Source organism: Cheilinus undulatus, linkage group 19 (assembly GCF_018320785.1).
Source record: "Cheilinus undulatus linkage group 19, ASM1832078v1, whole genome shotgun sequence".
Taxonomy (NCBI): domain Eukaryota; kingdom Metazoa; phylum Chordata; class Actinopteri; order Labriformes; family Labridae; genus Cheilinus; species Cheilinus undulatus.
The window spans coordinates 31,765,418-31,789,855 of record NC_054883.1 but is presented as its reverse complement, the minus strand read 5'-3'; the positions used below and the strand labels follow the sequence as shown (position 1 = coordinate 31,789,855).

Here is a 24,438-nt window from a genome sequence, read left to right as displayed (position 1 = left end):
CCTGAAAAGTCACCAAAATGCTCTCATATCTATTGGATTCACCACTGGCCAATGGTAGCTAAGGGGCTGTGAGATCTCACCATTTTAGGTGGGCATCAGGTATTACATATACACCTAAAATAATTTTCCAAAGGTGTCTATTTGGACTGTGAATGTTGCTAATAGTGCATAAAAAGTATCAAAATTGAATTTTATAATCTAGAAAAGTCCCTAGGAAAGGAAAGGCCCCAAAATATCTCCATATCCCATATCCAGATCCCTGTAGTAGTGGCTCTCCGCTGGTCTGGCTCTGGGACCCACCACAAGTTCTACACTGAGAAACTGTGATCCAAATTTCTGACATGTTTGTCAGATCCACCTTATTTAATGGAAGATGGTGCTGTTAGGACTCAAAATAGAAATGTGACACAATAAAGAGAGTGAAGACGATTTGAAATATAATACAAGTAATGAAGAATAACATTTCCAGGAAAATATCATCTGAGATTTTGGAAAAAAATCCTGGATAAAATCCAAAAATATTCCAGGAAGATCCCTGAAATTCTCTAATATTTTCATTGGAAAATCCCTGCACTGGGCGCCTGTTAAACTCAATTGGCAGAGCAAGCACCCAAAACTGAGGCTATGGTCCTCATCACACTGGTTGTAGGATCAATTCCCAGTCTCGGTGCATGTCTTCCTTCACATTAGTCCTGTCTCTCTTTGGATGCCCCAAAAAGTATATATAAAAAAGACCATTCCTGCAACGTTACCGGACAAAGCTGCTGAGGGTTCCTGAGAGTCCCTAGCTCCTTGTGACATTTTCTCAGATTTACAGAAAAAGTCTTAGAGAACTAAAAGTTTCTGAGAAAATGTCCAAATAAAACGTCAAAAAAATCTACAAAAATTCCCAAATGTTTTAGGGAAAATTACTTGAAGTTTTCTTAAAATATCCAAGACGCAATCTCCCATTGGTTTGGGTGAATTCACAATGAACATTCTTGGAAAAAAATCTGCAAAGCAATTTTTCAATTGTTTCTGCTGTCAAAGATTAAATGACAGAAGAAAACAGACTCTGACACGTTATTTTCTTTTTCCAGCTGCAAACGGCTCGGAAACCAAGAACCACTGCCCTACAGATGCAATGAAATAGTGAACTGGAGGATTATTGTGAGTAAATGGTGTGCAATAAACAAAAGTGTCTCATTTGTAGCAAAAAAAAACTGACACTGGATGCTTCAAATGATTCTGCTCACTGGCTGTGATTGCTTTCAGCTCCATGGAGAAGGCTCTCATAGAGGATTTGGCCTTTAAGGCCTCTGAATGACAGAGTGACTGCTTGGAGCATTCCAGCGAAAATAGATAAAATAATGGAAAATGAAAGAAAAGGATGGGCTCATTATAATAAGAGAGCAAGTATTAATGAGGAGGGATGGATGAAGGGAGGAGGGGCCCTCTCTCTCTCTCTCTCTCTCCTTTTCTCCAGACGCGTAAAAACAGGCAGGAAGCGCAGAGCAGCGCGCAGCAAGAGAGAGAGAGAGAGAAAGAGCAGAGTCTCAGCAGCAGAGGTAGAAGAGCTGCACATTAACGCAGGAAAGACAAGAGAGAAGAAGGAGCCAGAGAAGAAGAAGAGGAAGCAGAAGAGGAGGAGGAGTGTTGGATGTAGCAGTAGCGGTTGTTGCGGCTCTTGTTGATGCGGGGAATGGTCGCCTCTCTAACTTTGTGACTGTGACTCTCACGGTGAGAGGAGGACGCAGAGGATGGGAGTAACCTGGTCCTCCAGATGTCTCTCTCTCTTTCTAGCTCTTCATATCGGTGAGTCTCTTTTAATGTTTTATCTTTTAAAAGCTTAATGTGAGAAATGAAACACCTGCAGGAGCGAACTCCAGACTCATCCCTGCCGTTCTTGGCGTTAAATATCTTTTTAAAGACGACTCAAGACGAAAACCGTGATTTTTCCTGCTTCATTACTCTCCTTTAGAGGCATGAATATCAGATTTTTCCCGCTGCATGCTGAGCCAACTTGACCCATGTGGGTGTTTTATAATTTTATAAATAATGAAAGATTATATAAAATCACATGAGCGGCTTTAGAGTCGACCTTTTTCCAATCAGCCGCAGAAAAATGGCAAAAACGCGTTTTTGGTGCGTAAAAATCACATGAAATGATCCTGTTTCTCCTGCAAAAGCTCGAGTCCGATTTTAATAATATTGTTTTATTTTCATTGATTATTGCTGTATTGGATTTGTCTATTTTCAGTGTTGATTTGGGTCGTAATGAAGCAGCGGAGGCTCGTTTTAACGGGGCTACACTTCACATTTCTGAGTGTGTGTGTGTGTTACACGAGAGCGCGTGCGTGTGCGTGCGTGCGTGTGTGTGTGTGTGTGTGTGTGTGCTAACAAGGGGAATGCCCCCCTCCCTCCCTCCCTTCCCCCTGCTCCTCCCCCCTCTCTGCACCTCGGTCGTCCCAAACCGGAGACATTTGTTGAATTTTTTCACCTTGAGAAACAAAATCATTTTTACGCGTTTTAATAAAAAGATTAAATGTTTCGTTTCGGTTTCGTTTCTTGTCATATTTTGCGTGATTTTACACTCAGATTTAATGATGATGTAAATATGAAAAATGCCCGTTTGAAATCTCCTTTTATGGGAATAAGAATGAAATAAAAAAACGCAGGAAATCCTCCGTAAAATGAGCTGATCCTCTCGGCTGGAGGCTCGTGTTGGATCCGTCCTTCCCGCCGCAGTGTGCGGGGCTGCAGCAGCTCCACACCCGCTAAAACCACCTCCTTTCTTATTTTTATCTTTATTATTTCATTTCCTTTTACTATCGATGGATAATGATTTTAAAAATCGCTCTGATTTTCGATGCGATTGCGCACAAAATCCTGCGCGCACTCGCCTCCTGCACGACGCGAAATAAAAAAAAAACTGCTCTATTTTTACAGCATAAATCAGGTGTTTTTAAGGCTTTAATATGAAATTTCAGGAGTCTAAAAAAACCTGCATTAGGATGGAGAAAACAAAGTGGGATGCGTCTAATGATTGGAACAAATGCTGTCAACACAATGGGGGTAAATATGGAGATGTTTTCTGCTGTTGCATTGCATAACGAGGCTGTGGAGGAGGGCTCTGCTGTGGCTGGTGGCAGAGAGAAATGCTGAATTATTCAAGACGCAGAATCCTCCTCGGTGCTATTGTTAGAGAGAGAGAGAGGTTTGATGTCCACGGAGGAGCCAAATGATGTTCACGTTAACGAGATTATCGAGACTGGAACGAAAGGGGCGAGATTTGATGATTTAAATGTTCATTTGTGGGTTTTTGGATCAGAGTGTCTTGAAAAGGAGTCACAAACAGAAAGGAAGCAGAATGGGAGCAGAGAGCTGCTGAAAGAGTAAAATCATGTTTATATGATCAACATTAGAAATAGAATTTATTTTATTCGATAAGAAATAAATATGAATTTGGTGTTTTTGGCTCCAAAATGAGACAGAAACGAAAAGGAGGGCACAGAGCTGCTGAATTATTCCACACACTGATTAATACATGGAGAGAAATCGAATAAAATCGATTAATTAGTCTGCATTCAAACACAGCCCTCCCTCCCTCTGCTCTTTTATTTTTAGCTGTGAGCTCCTGCTGCGGACTGCACGAGCTGCAAACCTTCCTCTCATCGCTGTTTCACTTTTAAAGCCTTCATTTATCTTATCAGTGCTTCTTTAGTGTTTTGTGTATTTATTAATCATGTTAGAGGAGATTTGGCGCGCTGCTGCGGCACATTTCCCTCCAAAACTTTACAACAGAATAAAAAGCATCGATTTTTAAAAAAATCCAGCCTAAAGGAATGTAAAAAACGCGCCATTAAAGCGGTGATTTTACGTGTTTTTGTGGATATTTTGGAGACAGTTTTTAATGTGTAAGCGTTCTGGTTGCTGTGAAATGGTTGGTGTATTTTGGGCATTTTTACGCGCGAAAATAAACGTCCTGCTGGTGCGCGTGTCGGAGGTGGGTGTGTCTGTGGAAGCTACAACACGCTGCTTTTGGCAGAGATGTACTGCAGGCAGCAGCGTGTGTGCGCGTGGAGGTGGGGTGAATGAGTGCGAGCGTGCAGGATGGTAGGAGGCGTGAACGACAAAGCTGCGCGCGGTCCTGTTTGTGCGCGTGAGATGGGATTGTCCTGGTTTCACTCACATGATTGAACAAATATTTTAAAAAGATGATGTAATGGAGTGTGTAATGTTTGGAGGTGAATGATGTCACTAGAAACAGGTTTAAAAAGGATTTAAGGAGCAAAGATTGAAAAATTAAATAAAAAATAAAAAATAAAAGCCAGAGCTTCCTTTGAGATTTAAAAAATGTGTTTGCTTTATTTTTCTAGAACACAAAACACTCTAAATAGCATGTAAATATAAGAAAATAAATGTAACCATAACCAGAAATACTTTATAAATCTCCAGTGGAATTACTCGGTCATTCCAGCTGCTTTTACGCACCAAACAGCAGGAGGAAATCTGGGATTTTAAATAGAATTAAGACACATAAATAAGAACTACAACAATAAGTATGTGGAGAAATTATCCATGTGCAAAAAGCGCAGAATATATACTAAAAAAAATCAGTTAAATTAAAAATATTGAAATTAAATGATGCAGAGCTGCCGCCCATTTTAAAGGCTCAATGAAAGAACGTTGTCCAGGTCAGCAGCCAATCCTACGCATGCGTATTAAACGATACCCAATTAGACATTGCTACAGAATATAAACCCGCAAAAACACGCTTTCACATCTGATTAAAGCCACTCTCTGATTAGTAATTTTACCTTTTTATGAACATATTTATATGGAATTAAAGCTTAAAAGATGTAAGGCTGAAAAAATGCTGAAAAAAAAAAAAACGAATGGAATACTACAGCATGCAGAGATTTTTACGCAGGCAGAGGGTAGGGGTCTCTCCATTCATAGATTTGATCCGGACTTTTCATCTTAATTTCGTATTTCATTATAAAACATTTAGAACATAAAAATAAACGTTTATATAAAAGATAAATCAACAAAAGAAAAGGCGGCAGTACACGAATAAAGGATGATTGAAATCATGTTTATTTGGCTGATTATAACAGTTATATCACTAAGAATGCATTTACATACACTTTTGTTATTTGGTAATTTTGTTTGCAGCTGATTGGCTCATTGGAAAAAAACTGCAGAGAAACAGAAGAGAGAGAAAGTGTGCAGCATGTTGGAGGTGATGTAATGCCTCCTCCATAGAGAGAAAGAGAGAGAGAGAGAGAGAGAGAGAGAGAGAGAGGGATGCATCTGGATTATTCAGAAATATCACATGCTGATAACGTGTTTTAGAGAGGAGTGAAAAAGGAGACTAAACAATGACAACAAACGTCAGTCAGAATTAAAGGATGGTAAACTCCTGGTAATGCCATGTGCTAGGGCTGGGCAACATGGAGTTTGGCGATAAACATTTTGAAACAGTGAAAATGGTGAGACAATGTTATTTCTAACATAATTTGGATTAAAAATCAAAGCTTTTAGTTTTGCGCATTAATCATGATGTGATTAAGGTAAATAATTAGTGCATTAATTCAATTTTTAATTGCAATTAATCGCATGCTTTGTTTGGTTTGGTTTAGCCACTGCAGCATCTCTCCCTGCAGACACAGCTGGTCATCACTTAAGGCCCATGGGCTACAGACATTCCCAGCCCACCTCCTCCTTTCTGTCTACAAAAATACTGTCTGCTAGTTTTTAGGATGTGTGATTTAAAATATCATAATTTTATTTGGGTATGCTGCTTATTAACATTTTGTATTTTATATAAATTACACTATTGGTGAAGTGGCTGTTGCATCATTTTGAACTTGCATGTGACAACTCTCAGGAGGCCCCCATTGTGGTCTCAGATGTCTGAGCCCCAGCCTTCAGCTCCAGCTAGCCAGTGCTTTAAGGCACTATTTCCTGCAGCCACAGTGATGTAAAATAAGTCTCACTTCACTTTAAAAACTCAGACAGCTCAGTGGAAGAGTCAGAAGACATCTGAAACTGTATGTTATCAGGCAGTTACCTCAGTTGTCCATAACAATTTTTTTTCCACGGTTAATTTCCGATTAGAATCTTTAATCGAGATCTTTGAAGTTCCTCACTGTCTTTCAAAATAAAAGCATCTGTAAGTCAGTTAGTGTTAGTTTAAGACAGGAGAAAAATCCAACATGAAACAGAAACAGTTTTAAATGCAAAATGGAAGTAAATATAAATGATTAAGCAGGGATTTGTTTTATCAATATGTCTGATAATCGGATCAAAAGGAGGTTTTTCTTTGGAGGAAAGTGCAGAACTCTTTATCGGCTGCAGAACTTTACGCTGCTTGAAGCTGATTTTCAAAGTGTGTATAAAAATAATTTACCATGCAGCGTTTACACTAGAAGAAAAAGTTACAATCTAGATCTGAAAAGAAATGGTAAGACACAACAATGTGTAAATATATATCAACATTTAAATAAAAGTCTCTCACAGAGGAAGGCTGAGGCAAAAAGAAGGAGTAGCTCTCCTCAGACTCTCTGTTTTATGGGTGAATCCAGTGGTAATAATCTTAAAATATCACAAAATTTGCAAGTGGTACAAACTAGCATGCACTGATTCAACGTGGCCTTGTTGAGGCCACGTTAAACCAGTGGGAATTCAAAATTCAACAATCACCTGGTGAAATGGCTCCGACACTCCCCCTAGTGGCCAGGGGAGCCACTTTGGGAACCACTGGGTTAAACAATGTCACTGTAAAACTTAAATTGTAAATTGTACTTTATCAAGCATAATGAATCTTAAAGCATGCTTGATACAGTGTAGGAGATGTTTGGTTGCTCAGTGAAGAACAGGAATCTTTCCTCTGGCTGTTAAAGGCGACAGATTTAGAAACATCTCAGAGGAGCAGAGATGAAGTGAACTTTAGGATGTAGGAGCAGTGGAGAATTAATTGCATCTTCTTTACTATTGTCGTGTCAATGATGATCTAAGAATACTGTTGCTAAATGAAATGTTTGTTGAAGACCCTGAAATATTATGAAGTGCTGATGATGACAGGATGGATGCTTGTTAACTTTAACGTTTTTAAGTCGGCCTCTTTTGTTGCACAAGCCAGGAAGAAACACCAGAATGGTTCATTTCAGAGCTGTTAAGATTAATTACTAACTTAAAAAGTGTCTGGTTTTGAATTGAGGACTCTGTTCAGTAAAAATGTGGCCTCATGAGTCATATTAACTAAACAGAAAACGGACATTCTGTCTTCATTTATAAATTTCTCATAATGAGGGAGAAATATGCTGAAAAAGTCACTTCCACATTCGCGCTGGGAGTGGTCCCAGGATGCACATGCACAACAGTAGTGCTGAAACGATTCCTTGAATTATTTGGGTGATTTGATTAAAAAAATTCCTCAAGGCAAATTATCTGCTTCGAGGCTTTGCTTAAATCAGTCCTGTATCCATATACGCCCATGCTGTAGCCTGGACAGCCCAATATGTCCAGTCCAATATAGCCAAAATATAGCCATGCTATTCCAGTGACTTAATACGGCACTATGCCTGCAACAGTAAACCTACGCAGATCCCCGAGTTAGTGCGCTCATTGCAAGTCCTGTTTTGTCCCCTCCCCCCCATTTCACTCTCTCTCTCTTCGGCGTGCGAACGTTATACATTTAATTATAAATTATTTAAATTCAGCACACTGACGTCTGGATTCCAGCATATTTTTCAGCATCCAGAATAATTTGATAAGACTTATATCGATAATGAATTGACACCAACTAAAGAGAAACATGTTATTGCCACAGACATTGACTCAGTCTAAATAGGTCAAAGTTCATCATCATACAGTCAGGAAAGGTCAGTTTTTTTATGGTGGATGAACTTACAAACAAAAATTAAAAGTGAACACCCTTTGAAAAATCGACCATATTCCTGTCATCTAAAGATTCACCTTTCAGACATCATCAGACCACTGTGTGAATGATGGAACTTTATTCTTGCTATAATGTGAAATATGACATTCATGCACAAAGTAGAGGATGTTAAAATGAGTAAGTTTAACTTCAATGACAAACTGGAAAATAAAAATAAACTACAATAGAAGAAATAAAGTGTTGGCACCAAAAATTTCCTGGGAGAGGATCCCTAAAACCCCAAATGTGGCATAATCTAATGTCAGAATTTAACTTCCTGTCCTCGTAACTTTAAGAAATGTAAATTGCCATCAGAACTTCATTGCACTTTGTTAAATACATATTTTTTAGAGAATCTGTTAATACCAATTTTTAATATAGAAGTAGTTCATTTAAGGGGCCAAGCTTCTTTTCTCATTTGTCTAGTACTGCTTCTCTTTAAAAAAAAAAAAAAAAAAATAAGTGATTGGTTAAAAAAATTGCAATATTTCTTATTAGAGTACTGGATTAATTGCCAGAAGAATCGATAGAATACTTGATTACAAAAAGAATCTATTACTACAGCCCTACACTCTAGCTTTGCTTCCATGCACATTCTGGGACCACTTCCAAAGCAAACCTATAGGCTAACCGGGCAAAGCAGATGGATATGCCTGTTTCCTTGTTTTTCACTGGCGAATCCATCTTGCAAAGCTCCCATCTGAACCGTTTGGGCCCGTTAGAAAGTGACAGGACCAATCAGCGACGAGGGGCAGTACTTTCAGCACAGCAGAGTCGTGATGTAAACAAGCAGCAGCAAGAGCTGGTGCAGTTATGGAGGAAGAGATTAGCGTGGATGCTGCTAAAGCGCCAGTTTTATTAGAACTTGATGACATTTCTTGGTTAAAAGAAAAACAAAGAACAGCAGTGAGTTGTTTTCTTTTCAAAAAATGACAGAAGTCGAGTACTTACATGTGTATAGTCGCCATGTTTCGCGTTATTCCTCAGTAGCTGTGCACGTGCTTGATAGCAGCTACGTCACATGTTTTGTTGCTCTGATTGGCCTGTAGAGATGTGACAGACAAAACGTTCACCCAATCATACTCTGAGTTTTTTTCAAAGCCTCTGCCTTTTCTCAAACATTTTGTTTGGCATGTGAGGTTAGGACTAGGTGTCATAGTGGGTCACTGTTTTGGTTGAGAGCCCCCTGGTGGTGAATTATTACATACGCCGCATTTAAGATCCATAACAAGTTCCTTTTACTGTTGTTAAGTTCATATCTAAATCTGTCTGGTCTTCATCTAGACAGGAGGTCAACTACCCTTGGTTAAAGACAGTAGAATAATCCAAAATGACACAAAACTGTTTTAGCAGAATAAATGAATCACTATCAATACTTTCAGTGCTTTAAAATACACTGATGAAAACACTGACATACCTAACATGCACATTAGAGAAAAATCATTGATTTTGAACATCTGACTGTCCAGAAGATTTTAGTGTCATTTTAGTCTCCTTGGCCAAAGCTAAACTGTTTCATCAGAGTTTTAATCATCAACCTTATTCGGCATAAACATGGATTACCTTTTGTTTTTTTGTTTTTTTTGAGTGGTTGTGGTCTGAGCCTGTACAAGTTAGATGCAATCAGATCTGCACACTGTAGATTGTAGTGGCACAAATGTTCTTTAGAATGTAAATTATTATTTCAGAAGTCATGCAACTCCTGATCAGGAGTGTAAAGTAACTGATTACATTTACTGAAATGACTAATTGAGTGTTTTTTTTGTGTACTTGTCCTTTTTTAAGTACATTTCAACATCAGTACTTTTACTTTTACTTCAGTAAAGTTTTAATCAGAGTAAAAGTATTTTTTATTTGAGTACGATCGGCTTTTGCTCATGATGGTAGATTGTTTTTAATGTGAGACACATTTGCACCATGAATGAAACTATCCACTGAGTTAGCCTGCCTGCCTGTGACTTTAGGTTTTTCTAGGAAGTTCTACTCTGTATTCTTCTTCAGTTTGAATTTACTTCTTACTTTTACTTGAGTAGATTTAAAGACCAGTGTTAATTCACATCCACTGTGGTGTGCAAAGGCTTTTAGACTGTACTGTAATTTGGGCTTTCTGAAAATCATCGAGTGTAAGACAGCCACCATGAAGGGGCTAACCAGAGACAGTGTGCCTCTGTTAACTGGTGACTGTGAAATGAATGAGATGATGAGGACATAAAGCAGAATGGTGAATGACTCTTTGTGTAGTTTTCTTTGAAATACATGTCTGACGAGCTTATTTTGACATATTTCTGAAAAACTGGACAAAGAAGTATTCATGTGGTCAGCTGTATATCATGAAGGCTTTTGTTTGCTCTTAGATGACTTCCTGTCTACAGAGAACCACTTCTTTCAGTCTGCTCCTCACAACTTTCTCTGTCTGTCTGTCTTTGAGGCGACTCTGCTTTTCAGACAGAATTATTCGCATTCCTGTTGAGCACACTAAGCCTGTCATGTTACTTCCTGTTATTTAGTTATCAGATAAGATGCACTGTACCCTTATATCAAGGCTGACTCTTCTACTGGCCACAGTAGGGAGTGATGTCTTGTGCCCACACTGTTAGTTTTTACCCTTATTTTAACCCTTTTAGAGGTTTCTACCCTCTCATAGTCCTCTAAAAGGCGTGTCTCGTTCGACACGTCATGCCGTGTTAGTCCACAGTGTGATGGAGTGGAACGGGACAGCAGGCGTGTTATTATCCAAACCGATCAATCAACCCGATCCTCTGCTTAATGAACCACGCACACCCTCTTTGAGGTAACAGAGGTCGTGTTAAGGGGCGTGTGTGTGTTGTGTTATTGTGTGGCGTGCCGTGTGTGCAGAGGGGGGTCGGAGTGTGTCAGACGGGATGTTTTATGGGTGAGTTTTACGTCTCTTGAGGTGAATGAAGGAGAGACACTGAATTAATTACAGATAAATAAATGCTTATTGAAGAGGGCATTCAGTTAAGGTGGACAAACTAGTCTGTTTCTTTTATTGTTTTATTGCGATTTCCTTTATTTTCTGTTTTAGGGTACCCTCCCGCTTCTCTTTTCACTTCAGCACATTTTTCTGTAACATTTTGCAGCTGCTTTCAGGTACCCTCCAGCTGCTATTCTATCACACATGTAAAGTTCTAACAAGGTAAACTTTGGGTCTGTCTTTAAGTACCCTTCGGCATCTGTTTTAAAGTTCACCTACAGTGGTCGTTTTTAAGAACCCTTTTGCATTAAAAAATTGAATCAATTTAAGTTATACAGACTATATAAAAAATCTTTTTAGTCTGAAGGGATCATTTGAAGAGTTTTTTAAAGGAGAAACTAAGGGACTGTGTCAATGTACCCTTCTCAGAACTATTTTAAGGGAACTGCTCAGAGACTTCTGCTCTCTTCCTTTCTGGGCATCAAGTGTGATGGATCTTTTCTTTTTGAAAAAAGTGTAAAATTACTATGACCAGAACAAAAAAAATGAAAAAAGTCTGTGTCAGGGAACCCTTTCACAACTATTTGAGGGTAAAAATTTAGAGACTCTGCTAAGGTACTTTTAATGGCCTAGATTATGGAAATTTTCATCTATGATAATCATTTCAAGATTATTAAAAATGTTAAGACTGTTCAAAGGCAGAAACTTTGATGTTTCAAGGTACCTTTTAAGGCTTCTCTAAAAACATTTAGGGAACCACTTAGAAACTGTATTACTCTTTGCGGACTGCTTTGGGGGAACAATTTAGACTGTTTCTATGTGCCCTTTATCTACAATATTAGGGAGATCTTTTCCATCTGAATGTGTAATTTTAAGAGTATTTGAAGGTAAGGTAATTATGATGCACCCTTTATGGACCTTTTAAATGGATGTATTAAGAGATTTGATGGTACTCATCGAAGACTTTTTCAAGGGAATCAACTCGGGTCTATTTCATGGTACCCTTTATAGACCATACCAAGGAAATCCTTTTCTATAAAAAGACATAATTTCAAGATTATTTGAAATGAATTACCTGGAGACTGTGTCAAAGTACCCTTTTGAGATGGATATATGTAACTATTTAGATGTTTTAAAGTACCCTTATGGTTAAGGTGCTTCCTTTGAAATTAAGGGGAACAATTAGAGCATTTCAAAGAACGCTTTAAGAGAATCATGTTAGTTACTCTCTGGACTAAATTAAGGAGATCTTTTTCTCTCTAAAGATATCCTGCTAAGAGTGTTTTTAAAAAATCACTCAGAGACTGCCAAAGAACCCTTTGTTGACTTAATCATGGGAATCATTTGGAGACTGTTTCAAGGTCCTCCTTCAAGAAAAATGAAGCTGACTATTTATATGTTTTAAGGCTCCCCTTTATAGTTAGGAGGTTACCTATTGAATGAACCAACTAGACACCATTTCAAGGTTCCCTTAATTTACTCTTAATAGATCCATTTAGAGACCGTTTCATGGTGCCCTGAAAAGACTATTTCAAGGGAAGCAATTAGAGTCTGTATCAAGGTACCCTTCAGGACTATTGTGAACAAATGATATGGTATTTTGGTACTTTTTTTAGACCTGGGAGTATTTTAAGATGCCGTTTGAGCCATTTTAAGGTACCATGTTTAGACAATTTAAGGACATCCTTGTTTAAGTACCCTTTAGTGTCTATTCAAAGTACCTTCAAGGATGTCTTTTGGGAAATCACTGAAAGACTACTTTATGTACCCTAATACATTACCTTTAAGGCAACATTTAAAGACTTTTATTTTAAGGTACCTCTGCAACAGCTGTTTGTATTTATTTCAGTGCAAACTTAAGCTTTGTTTTTGTCTCTGTCTGCCAAAAACCACTCACACAGGAAGCTTGAGAATAAGTGATCATAGTTTGGTATTAAAAAACCCTTTTTGGTTCAGGGGACAAAACACAACAGTATGTGTAATATTAAGAGCTTGACCCCTGATCTTTAGGGTTAAACTCTCTTTCACTGATAGCTCTTCTACATGGACATTATTGCTGCTAATGCTATAACCCCAATTTTCCCTCCTGCTTGACCTCCATTCCTGTTGTTCTGAGTGCTTCATTTGACTGCTGATGGGTTTACAGTGATGCTACTATAAAGCTTGTTATACCTCATTTGGATGCTGAAGGCCATCTCAGGCATCTTTGACAGGAAATGCACTTTTGCTGCTTTTACAAGTCAGGATTTTATCTGCTGCAGCCGGTAACAAACTTGAATAAACAGGATTCAGTTTGCTTTAATATCTTTGATTTTATCCCTCAATAAAACTCTCCATAAAGTGTAAGAGAAGCTGATTAAAGTCATTTTAGAAAGCAACTGTAAGTGTTTATTTGGGTAAATGTAAATACAAACCTGTGCCCAGTCAGATTTATTTTTATTGTTTAAACAGATTTATGCAGTTTACAGCAAGATATCATATTTGGCCATAAAGCACTTTGCTGCCTTGATTGCATAAAACTTTTCAGAGGTTTTAATGTAAACATACAGTAGGGTTGTCATTATAAATGGATCTTTAACTATGATATGATACTGAAAAATAACAATCAATATTCATACTTGTTTGGACACCACAGCTACAAAAATAAAAATCTCAAGTGCCCCATATCAGGTTATGTCATATGCTCATGTTTCAAAAAATTGCAAGCAAACTCCACAATGTCTATGTTGCACCAAAAAGGTGACAATATTCCAGTGACTTAATGTTGTCAGCTTGTTCTTCCTGTCTCATTAAATTGATGCATTTTTGTAACGCTTGAGCACTTTGATCATTAAATGACAGATATCTTTAAACACATGGTACCAAAAGTTTTGAAATGTTTAGACAACCTCACCTGCATGGATGCATCATTAAAGAAACAAATTGTCATATTTCATACTCACTGTCTTTCTCTCCCTTCCCCTCCTCTTCTTCATCTTCCTCACCCGACAGTCTCCGTGTTGCAGACGGTGCTGGTCAGTGCGGGTCAATGTGACTCCGTGTTTAAAGGCTTCTCAGACTGTCTGCTTCAGTTGGGGGAGAACATGGCCAACTATCCCCAAGACCTGGACGACAGGGAGAACCTGCACAAGATCTGCAGGTAAACTCACATCAGACAGACAAATATGCATTTTTTTCCTGGACATGGTATACAACTGTCAACAGAAATGTGATAGAGATGGTCCAACATTTTCTCAATTAAAGCTCATCAAATATGCCAGCCGTATATTTGGTCCTGTCCTTTAAAATCAGGGACCTTGATGGCAGCAAAGTGTGGCTCCGGATGGAGATCGGATAAAAAAGATGGGCCAAACAAACACAGGAGTTTCATTTAAAAGGACTAAAATCAAGTTGAATCAACATTAATTTGATAGTTAACTTACTTTATAAAGATGATTTTTATATTTCAGGGAGATATACATGCATGTAAGTAAACTTAACTACTTTTGTTTCACCTGTAGCATAATGTAGTGCTGAGAAAAAATGTTTCAGATCATCAGACACATTTTTACTTTGGACAAAGATAACCTGAGTAAATACAAAAGTCAGATTTTAAATGATAATTTCATTTATTAAGGGAAAACACCATCTAAACAACCTACCTGGCCCTGTGTGAAAAAGTCATTGCCCCTAAATCTAATAACTGGTTGTTCCAGCCTTGGCAACAACTGCAAGCAAGTGTTTGCAATAATTGGCAATGAGCCTTTCACATCACTGTGGAGCAATTTTGTCTCGCTTTTCTTTGCAGAATAGTTTTAATTCAGCCAAAATGGGGTGTTTTCCAGCATGAAAAATCTGTTTAAGGACATGCCACAGCATCTCAATCAGATTAAAGTCCAGCCTCTGACTCCAAAATCTTCACTTTGTTGTTTTAAGCCATTCAGAGTTGGACTTGCTGGTGTGTTCCTAATAATTGTCTGGCTGTATAATCTAAGTACCTGTTACTAACACAAACTCATGCCCAAGAAGGACACGAGAAAAGAGCGGGCCATGAAAGGCCTTTTGTGCAATTCTTTGGACTTCTTAGCTCTTCGTTTAACGAAGAAATGTGGACCAGTTTTGATAAAACTGCCGTGGCTACATCCAAGCTAATCGCTACACACGGCACCAGCCATATACCGGTAACTCCCACAAACTCATGTGGAAACAGATAGGGAAAAGAGCGAATGGCCATGAAAAGCCTTCATTGTGGTTCTTTGCTCTTTTTGAATAAATAAATGTGTGGTCCAGTTCTGATAAAGCTGCAGCTATACTACACAGCTACATTATATCTGAGCTAACTACTACTCCGGCTGCAGCCATTGCTATTGGCTTTCAGTACAACTAAACCCTGCCTGTAGCTACCCCCTCATTCTCAGATGATGGGGCAGGCCTGCTCTCTGGCCTGGCACAGTCGTTTCAGATTGGGGCTTTACAATATGGATTTGCCTGATGACCAACAGGGTATCTGGACAATCCATCCGCTTTGTAAGGTTAGGCTTAAGGCTAATCATAATCCAAACAGATGGGCAATATAAAACTTCAGCCACTGGAAGAGTGAACCAGTAAAGAAATGAGCAATAGAGACCAAAACTGTTCCTTAATCACGCTGTGAACTCATTTATTTCTTGTGCAGAAATTGATGTTTTAACATGGAGCCTAATGGTGATGCATTGTCTTTTGGGACATCCTCTACTGGACACCCATGGAACTGCGGCTTTATGCAGCATTGGCTTCAACTTTTATAAAATTTTCTAAATGCTCTGTGCATGTGATACACACAGAGAAAGCAGCACAGATGAATTAATTATTAATAACTGGAGCAATGACTATGCATGAGTTTGATTACTGCTGCTTACTGACGAGGCAGCCATATTTGAAGAGTTTGGAGACAGAACGTCCCATGGATGCTGAAATTTGTATCACTATCAGTTATTTGTAAAGACTGGCATTCAAAAGGGGATGTTTTCTGCACTGTGCCTCTTTGTGTCATAAATTCTGACTTTTTGATGAGCTTCAATGAGACCCGATTGGAAAATGATATGAGTGATTAAAGTGAAAACCCAGAGGGGGACCTGAGGTGTGCATATGTGCAAGCCAGCTGAACCCCACCCTCACCACTCCCCCTTTTACCCCCCTTTCACCCTACTGTCCAAAGCTGGTGGGCGCCAGATGGCAGAGGAAACCCCCACCCTGCATTCACACATGATTTTTTAATTCAGTGACAGCTCCATCACAGCGGTGTTGAGGCGTGGCAGAGAGGAAGCGTTAATACGCCTCCTCGCACACCCACACCCACACACGTTAATTGCTCAGAGATGTAGCATCGACACGGCTCGGTTCAGGAGGTCAACATCAATAAGAGCAGATTGGAAGATTGGATTAGATACGCTGGGTGTTTGTGTGTGAGTCTGGCAGCACGCGTCAGCGAGCAGGCTGGTGTCGTCTTTACATCGACGGGGTGGAGGAAGGAGGAACAGATTGGGACAAAAAAAAAAAAATGAACAAGTGGGAGCCAAGAAAGACAAAGAATTAATAATAAGAGGGAATAAAAAAGGGAGAGAAAAAACAAGTAAAGGAAATAGAGAAAAGAGGAGGATATAATCGGGGCCAAGAGGAAGGAAAAAGAAAAGAGGCAAACAGGAAGAATGATGCTGCTTCAGCATAAATAAATCATCATGGCAGCTAAAAAGTGAGACAGAAGGGAGGAGGGAGGGATGGGAACATCAAGGAGGGAGAGAAAAGTCAAAGAAAGGAAAAGGGGACATGGGGAAAAGAAATTAGAGACAGGAAAAGAAGGACGTGTTGTACTTGAAAAGATGAAATTATATTCACAGTTTGGAACCACGTCAGCTACAGTGCTGTGAAAAAAGTGAAAAGTATTTTCCCACGTCCTGATTTTGCATTTTTATCACACTTAAATGTTTCAGATCATCAAACAAATTTTAATATTGGACAAAGATAACCTGAGTAAATACAAAAGACAGTTTGTAAATGATGATTTCATTTGTTAAGGGAAAAAGCCATCTATCCTACCTGGCTACTGGAGCAAGTTATCTTCCATGTTCCGTCCATGTTGACTGTCCTTTGTTGCAAACTATGGCCTACTTTTCTGGCAAAAATGGAGAGGGGGAAGTTTTCTCCATGTGTGGATAATGGCTCTCACTGTAGTTTGCTGGGGTTACAAAGCCTTAGAAATGTGTCTGTAACCATCTCCAGACTGAATAGATGCCAGTGACTTCATCAAATAGGTTCTACTTAAGGGATTTCTGGATTCAACAGGTCTAGTAGTAATCAGGTCTGGATGTGGCTTGGTCAAACTGAAGTCAGCTTTCACGCTAATCCAAGATATCACAGTTTATTCATGATTTAATGGGGTGTTTTTCCCTTAATAAATGAAATAATCATTTTTAAACTGACTTTTGTATTAACTCGGGTTATGTTTGTCTGATATCAGAATTAGTTTGATGATCTGAAACATTTAAGTGTGACAAATATGCAAAAATAAATAAATAAATAAATAAATAAGGAATCAGGGGGGCAAATACCTTTTCAAAGCACTGTTTCAGATGCATTATTTCCCAATTATAACTATAGTGATTAACAGTGATGAAAATCACTTCTTTCTTAACTCAGACCCCTGCGCACCCCTCCTCTAATCTCAACAACCCCTTATTTTTAGCTGCCATGTTGGTAATGTGTGACTTTAAATGATACAGTAAAGAAACACCATACACCATACCTACACCGTATTTCATACCTGTAACCTGCCACAGCCTTCCGGCATAGAGAAAGGACATTTTACACACAGTGTGAAGATGCAATCACACATGTAAAAGTCCTACTTCCAAAGGTTTTTATTGTAATAAAACCTGTAAAAGTAAATATTTTTGCCTAAACAGCATGGTTTATCTTTAATTTCTCTCAAGATGTCGAGCATTGAACACCACATCCTAACTGCATATGAGCATCCACACCACATCTGTTAAATATTAAAATCTCTAAGAATTTCACTACTACCCTAAAATGTTTTTTTAATGCAGTGAAGTGGAAGTGCGCTGACACAGCCTTGTCAGTGGTGACCTGCAGAGCTTTGCATCCATTGTGACACCAGATAGAGCATAACATTTCAGTAACTGATATGGATGTTATAATACACAACTATCTCTACGTCTTAAAACAAGCTAACAAGCTCTGTGAGCAAGGAAAAGGAAAGAAACTCTTGCAGGTACTTCTTTGTTGCTCTCCCAGATCAACAAAAAAGAAAGAGAGGAAAATAGAAATGGGGGTGTGAGGGGAAATGTCCTTCTGGGTCGGGGATGTACATTTGTTTTGGGCTTTCATATACCAAGTGGTAATCCTTAAAGGTGCTGGTTGCAAAACTTGGAATTTTGTAAAAGTGTGTCACATTCTAGATTGAAACTCCCACTTTAGTGGCAACCAGAAGTGAGGAATGCCAATAGAATATAAAAAAAAATATGTTATATGGTCCCCTCTGTAGTAGTGTAGAAACATGCAAGATGCAAAAATCCAACATGGCGGTGTCCATGGTGGATCCAACTTATGTATGAATAAAAGACTTATTCCAAAAGTAAAACAATTTTATATCTTAAGGTGATTAAACACTAAGGTTGATAAGCCTATTTGTTTATATTATGTTGTTTGGATAAATGCTGCCAGGCTAAATTTTACACACTGTACTTTTAATGCTTTTTGTTAATGCACCAGAATGTCTACTGAAAACTGGTTGCTACCTGACTGTACACAGAGATCTGTTGTCTTGAATTGAGTTGTTTCAATGTATCGAGTAACCCACTGGTGCTATAAAGTGTGTCCCTTAAAAGCATGTTTATAACAACACGAGGGAGAAAAGCTGTTAAAGAGGTACAGCTAGCCTCTTAGGCTAATTGGCCCCCATTCATGCTTATCAGCAGCAGCTTCATTACAGACAGCATGTAGGGACACTAAACCATGGTAGGAGAGCCACAGAAATGATGAATGGTCTTTTGTTTACAAATTAGTTCTGATATCAGGTCGTCACTGAAGTCGGCTTGTTAATGAAGAGCATGCATGCTAAAGTGAAGTCCACTGGGAATCTGAGTGCCCCAAAAAAATGCATCCTTTAGTCTCGATAATGCATTGTCAGAACAACCTCTTTTTCAAACTGGAGTAAAATGTAAATGTTTCATTTACATGTCTTTAACATAGAGCAGGGGCTGCATGGTGGTGCAGGGGTTAGCGCTGTTACCTCACAGCAAGAAGGTCCCTGGTTTGCTTCCCGATCAGGGCCTTTCTGTGCGGAGTTTGTGTGTTCTCACCGTGCACACCTGGGTTCTCTCTGGGTACTCTGGCTTCCTCCCACCACCAAAAACATGCTCGTTAGGTTAACTAGTGACTTTAAAATTGGCCGTGCCTGTGAATGTGAGCATGCCTGGTTGTCTTTCTCTCTATGTCAGCCCCGACCCGAATGGGATAAGCGATATAGAAAAATGGATGGCGTGAACATAGAGCAGTGCATCATCTGCATACAAGTGTGTTCTGTAGAAAGCGTAATATACAAAGCAACGAAATAATGTCAAATATTTTGGAGTAAAAGTGTTTAAAAGCATAAAGTAAAAAAGTAGAAGATCAGTTTTCTTTGTCTTTAAAAAACTAACTTTGTGAAGAGTTTTTTTAACAGGTTTTATTAGCAGAAAAAAAGCCCAAGTTAAATTTAGGTACCTTTGGGTAAATTTTGATTTCATGTGACAAATTGTCGTGTTGAAAAGTATACACTCAGCAGTAAAATAAACATTTTGAATCAATCCTCTCAATAAATAAGAGATTTTCTTGTTTGAAGAGCATTTAGTTGTTCTTTCATAGTTTTACTCTGGTTCTATTAAATGAGATTTAGTTGCTAAAACAACAATAAAAAGTTTCTAAGCTTTTAATCGCAGAATAATTCCTAGGATAAAAATCCCACTGTAGCTGTGTTTTGTTGTCAGTATTCTTGTATTTCTGCCCAGGATTCATGGAAAAACCGAGTAGTAATATGTTTTGGGGCTCCACTCTTGCTTTAGTTGTTGTTTTCCTGGAAAATAAACTTGTCCTCATAAGCTTCCTCCTCCTCCTCGCTGTTTTCTATGCTGCCACATTCTGGGATGACTTCCACTCTTGGCTCTGACTAGATGATGCATTCAGTTTGAAAGCAGCCTCCCACTGCAGTCACAGGCTTGTGGTGTTAATACTTGCTGTGTTTTCTCCTGCCAGTTACTGGGATAACTTCCACTCCTGTGCCACGACGGCGCTGGCGGACTGCCAGGAGGGAGCGACGGACCTCTGGGAGAAACTGAAAAAGGAGTCCCGCAACCTGGATTTCCGTGGGAGTTTGTTTGAACTCTGTGGTGGCGGCAACGGGGCCCCTCGATCAGCTGACGCCAGGGGCCTTGCCTTGTTCCTAACCACGCTGCCCACCATACTGACTTGGCTGGCGTTTTAACAGAAACGAGGAAAAACATAACATAAAAACACAAAGAAGAAAAAAAGAAAAAAGAAAATAGAAAAAGAGTGATAGCTGCTCTTCAGTGCTGAAAAAAATGACAACGCAGAGGACTGAGTCTGACTTCATCACCTGATAAAAATACTCCCTAACTGGATTTTTTCTACATCACTCTACGGCGGCCTGGTTTGCCTTCCTTGGACATCTGCAGGCCGTCCTCCTGCAGCACTCATCCAATCACACGCCGACCTGACCCGGAGGTCGATAACATGAAATATTCAACACGCCGTCGAGCTGAAATGATGACAATGATGAAAATTTGATGGATCCTTGCCCGCTTACAATCGTGGAATTACACAGTATTAAAGTCAACCATGAATTATTGATGTTTAGAAGGCTAGGCCGCTCTAGACAGCTCTATGTGACTGCAGGGTGCTGACACAGAATCAGGCTATATATTAGGGCTGCCATACAGCCTGAGGAACATACTCATGTGTAAGGGGAGGCCCAGCTTAAGCCACAAAATCAATAAGACAAGCCGAGGCCTCCAGCGCCAGTCACCACATTGCCACTACGGACAGTTTTTCCTTTTTTATTGCGCCAAGTTGACTGTGTTGATCCGGTAGGTTTGATAGACTGAATGCTTGACAGTGATGTAATATTTGTATTCTTATTGGCTGTTTGTTGTGTTCAGGCCACGGTCACACCAGCTCATAGACAGTGGTTCATTTACTTTGAATGTGTAAAACGTCCCCCAGTAAACATTTCAGGCTAATTCATAACGTTGATTGAAAGCTAAACAGTGATGGTGTCTACGTTTTACCCATGCAGCATGGCTTACAGTCGCTCACTGAGCTGTGGTGCTTATTCTTGAATTCATAGTCTACTTTTGATGGTTGGACGGACTAGTGAGCTTGCTTTCAGAGAATCAACGAGAAACTTTCCCATTACTGGTGTGATCGTGGCCTTTTTCCCTCGCCAAGTTCTGAGGTGTAGGGATGTAGATGAGAGTGTAAAGCCTGCTTTTCATAAAAGAACAGTTTACTGATGTCCAATTGCATGTAGTCGGATCATACAGTCTAAACATTTCAGGAAATGAGCACAAACTGCTACAATGCTAACAAAAAGAGCACTAAAAACAGAGTAGTTTCCATCCTTTGGTGCCAACTATGATTTCTGCTAGCCAAAAAATGGTTCCTATAATCCTAAAGCAAACACGTGCAACACAAACTGGTATTTCAATGACTGTTTAATCACCAGATTAAGTAATAAACAGTTAAAGTTAGTCAGGGCTAAAACTGACCTGGTTTAAGTTAGCTACCAAATGGGATTATTTAACACTACCAAAACATTTGATACTATTGATTATCTCTGGTTATTCTATAGCTCAGTTTAACAAAAAGTATAGCCTAATGTAGAGAGAGGAAAGCTAGCTAAAGCTTCACCAAATAAATGTAGGCTAGCTCATCGATTACAGCAAATAAACCAGTCAAATGGCGACTAGTCAGCAGATCAGTTTAACAGCTAAACCGGACTACAGGAAACTAAAGGCTAATTTCCCAGTCAATTGAGATAGATATAATTAGCCTATTTAGCAAACAAATCAGGATAAGAGGCTAACTCATTAGTTTAGAAACTTAAGTGTATAAATGATGGCTATCAAACAATTCAGCTTATTAGCCAAACCAGACTGGTAGAGACTAGCTAATTGTTTCGTTTAGTAGCTAAACAAATAAATTAAAAATAGTTAATTTTTCTCAAGCAGCTCCACCAGAATCAGAGAAAAGTTTAACAACCTCACCATACCGTATGGATGATAGCTAGCTAACAGTTCTGTTTAACAGAAACCATGAAAAGCTAGCTAACTAGACTAGTTAAGTTAAGCATTCAAATTATATATTTAAAGCTGCTAGTTATCAAATAGCCTGTCAACTGAAATGATACAGGCTAGCTATATTCAGTCTATTGCTCTAAGAATATATGGTGGCTAGCTAATATCTCAATTTAGTAACTAAACCAGTTATTCAGGCAAACTAACTCCTGAGGTAAACAGTTTAACTAAGTAATTAAAGCTAATGGTTTTATTCTCCAGCTAAATTAAACGAATTAAAAGTAGCTAAAAGACACAACTTAACCAGAATGATAGGCTAGCTTATTTCTTTTAACTTCATAGATGGTTGCTTGCTCAGACTTGAGTTGAACAGCTAAATTAGACACATAAAACTAGCTAAGGGTTTTGTTTAGAAGCTAAACATAATGATTTACAGTAGTCATTTAGAAAGCAGCTACACCAGAATTAAAGATTAGCTAATCAGTTTAGCAATGTAACCATATCAAAAGGATGATGGCTAGCTTATGGTTTTCTTTAACAGAAACCATTAAAGGCTAGCAAGCTAAGCTAGTTAGAAGTTCTGAAACTGTAGGCTAATGTGGAGTCTTCATAAAGGAAATGTATTTAGAAAGTTTACATGATGATTATAGGACAAAGATGCTGTTCTTAAAAGCGTGCCATCTTGATGCTGTTTTCCAAAGTTTTCAAGCACCCAAAACGCCATTTGTCATGTCAATGAGCTGCCAAAACACAACTAAAGGTCACAGTTTCATCATATAAACATGGCCAAACCAGGTAAAAACAAACACTTCTGTATTAAGTTGCCCATTTTCTTGTTTTATTAGTCTTTGTGCTCATTTCCTGCGATGCCATGGGGAAACATTTGGAGTAAAAGTTGCCGTCGGACACGTCAGCCCGACGGAAACTCTATGGAGGACCTGATGGACGTGAAAGTAGAACCACAGTGTTATTAACTTTATTTCATGTTGGTGGTTGATTTCTTAATGTTCCTCCTGTCCAATCACGTTCCTGCTCAGCAGAACCATGTGTTAGAAATGAATGAATCTGTGAGTCAAGCGGTTAAAAAAAAACAGTATTTTTCAAAGTCAACAGCAATACGAAGACGTGACTTCATGGCCAGTGTAGCTATAAAAAATCAAACCGTGGCTGAAGAGAGATATGACTGTTGCCATTTAGCACATTCCCCTGTTTTCATACGCCCATACTAGACGATCTTAGCGGTGATATATTTTAGGTCTGTATGTTAGATTTTAAACGACCAGTCCCAACAGTCCAGTAGCATCGTAAACGACATAAATACAGTAAATAAACCCGCGGATGGTTGTTTGTTTCTTTGCTGAGGCACAGATGACATTTCCACTGCCTTCTGACTAAAAAGATGTGTACTTTTGTTTGTCTGTTGGTTTGTCTCTTTGTTTGTTTATGGGGAAAACAAAAAGAAAATTATACCAGAAATCATCTATCGAGAGAGTATGTATATCAAATGATTTTGAGAAAATAAAAGAAGCTCTATTATAGATAGTTTATCCCAGACAGTTTTAACACAAGATTGATACTTTACAGATTATCATAGGCCTACTGAGATATTACAGAAAATAATAAAAGAAGATTGATAACATGACAAAGAGTAATAAATAAAATGACTAATGTTTGAAAAGACGTGTGCCCTCTTTGTTTTCAGTATGTGGTTATATGAGGCGGGGGGGTTTGATGCACTCTCAGTGATGGACACAAACATGCAGACGGTGAGGTTTGGAGTGGATTCATTATTAATGAGGGAGAGTCCCTGAGCTGCCACACATCTCAGTACTCAGTTTATATTGATCCAGACGAAAACGGGAGGGAGAGGAGGAGGAGGGGAAAGGGCCCCATTCACCAACCGTTCTGAAGAAGAATTTTTTTCTCACGCTCCAGAGCACTTTGACCAACATTTGAGTGCTGATATGACAGGATTAAATGTTTAATTCAGCACTCATCAGCGCTAAAATGTGCTAGATTAATAATTGAGGTCGTTTTTACAGTTTATTTTCATGTAGACGTCACTGATATCTTACTTCTTCTCCTCTCAACTGTGTGCCATCTGTGTTTGCACACTGCCTTGCAGCCTCATGTCTTTTATCCACAATTTGCTTTTTGATTTTTGCATATAAAAACAACAAGTATTCGTTCTGTTTGTTGCCCTCCCCTGGCACATACAGTGTCTACAACAATTATTCACTCCCTTAGATGTT

General features: G+C 38.8%; 1 protein-coding gene across 2 annotated transcripts; it reads left to right on the top strand.

Moving 5' to 3' along the window:
- Positions 1–1,521: 1,521 nt before the first annotated feature.
- nrn1a (neuritin 1a) lies at positions 1,522–23,842 on the top strand. 2 transcript variants are annotated; one of them, XM_041814708.1, is made up of 3 exons: positions 1,522–1,794; positions 13,851–13,998; positions 20,127–23,842. In XM_041814708.1, the coding sequence occupies exons 1-3, from the start codon at positions 1,740–1,742 to the stop codon at positions 20,353–20,355; spliced, it is 432 nt and encodes a 143-aa protein (XP_041670642.1). In that variant the 5' UTR covers positions 1,522–1,739; the 3' UTR covers positions 20,356–23,842. The 2 variants fall into 2 exon arrangements, with proteins under 2 accessions (XP_041670642.1, XP_041670641.1); XM_041814707.1 differs by lacking the exon at positions 1,522–1,794 and adding an exon at positions 2,910–3,054.
- The last annotated feature ends 596 nt before the right edge of the window (positions 23,843–24,438 follow it).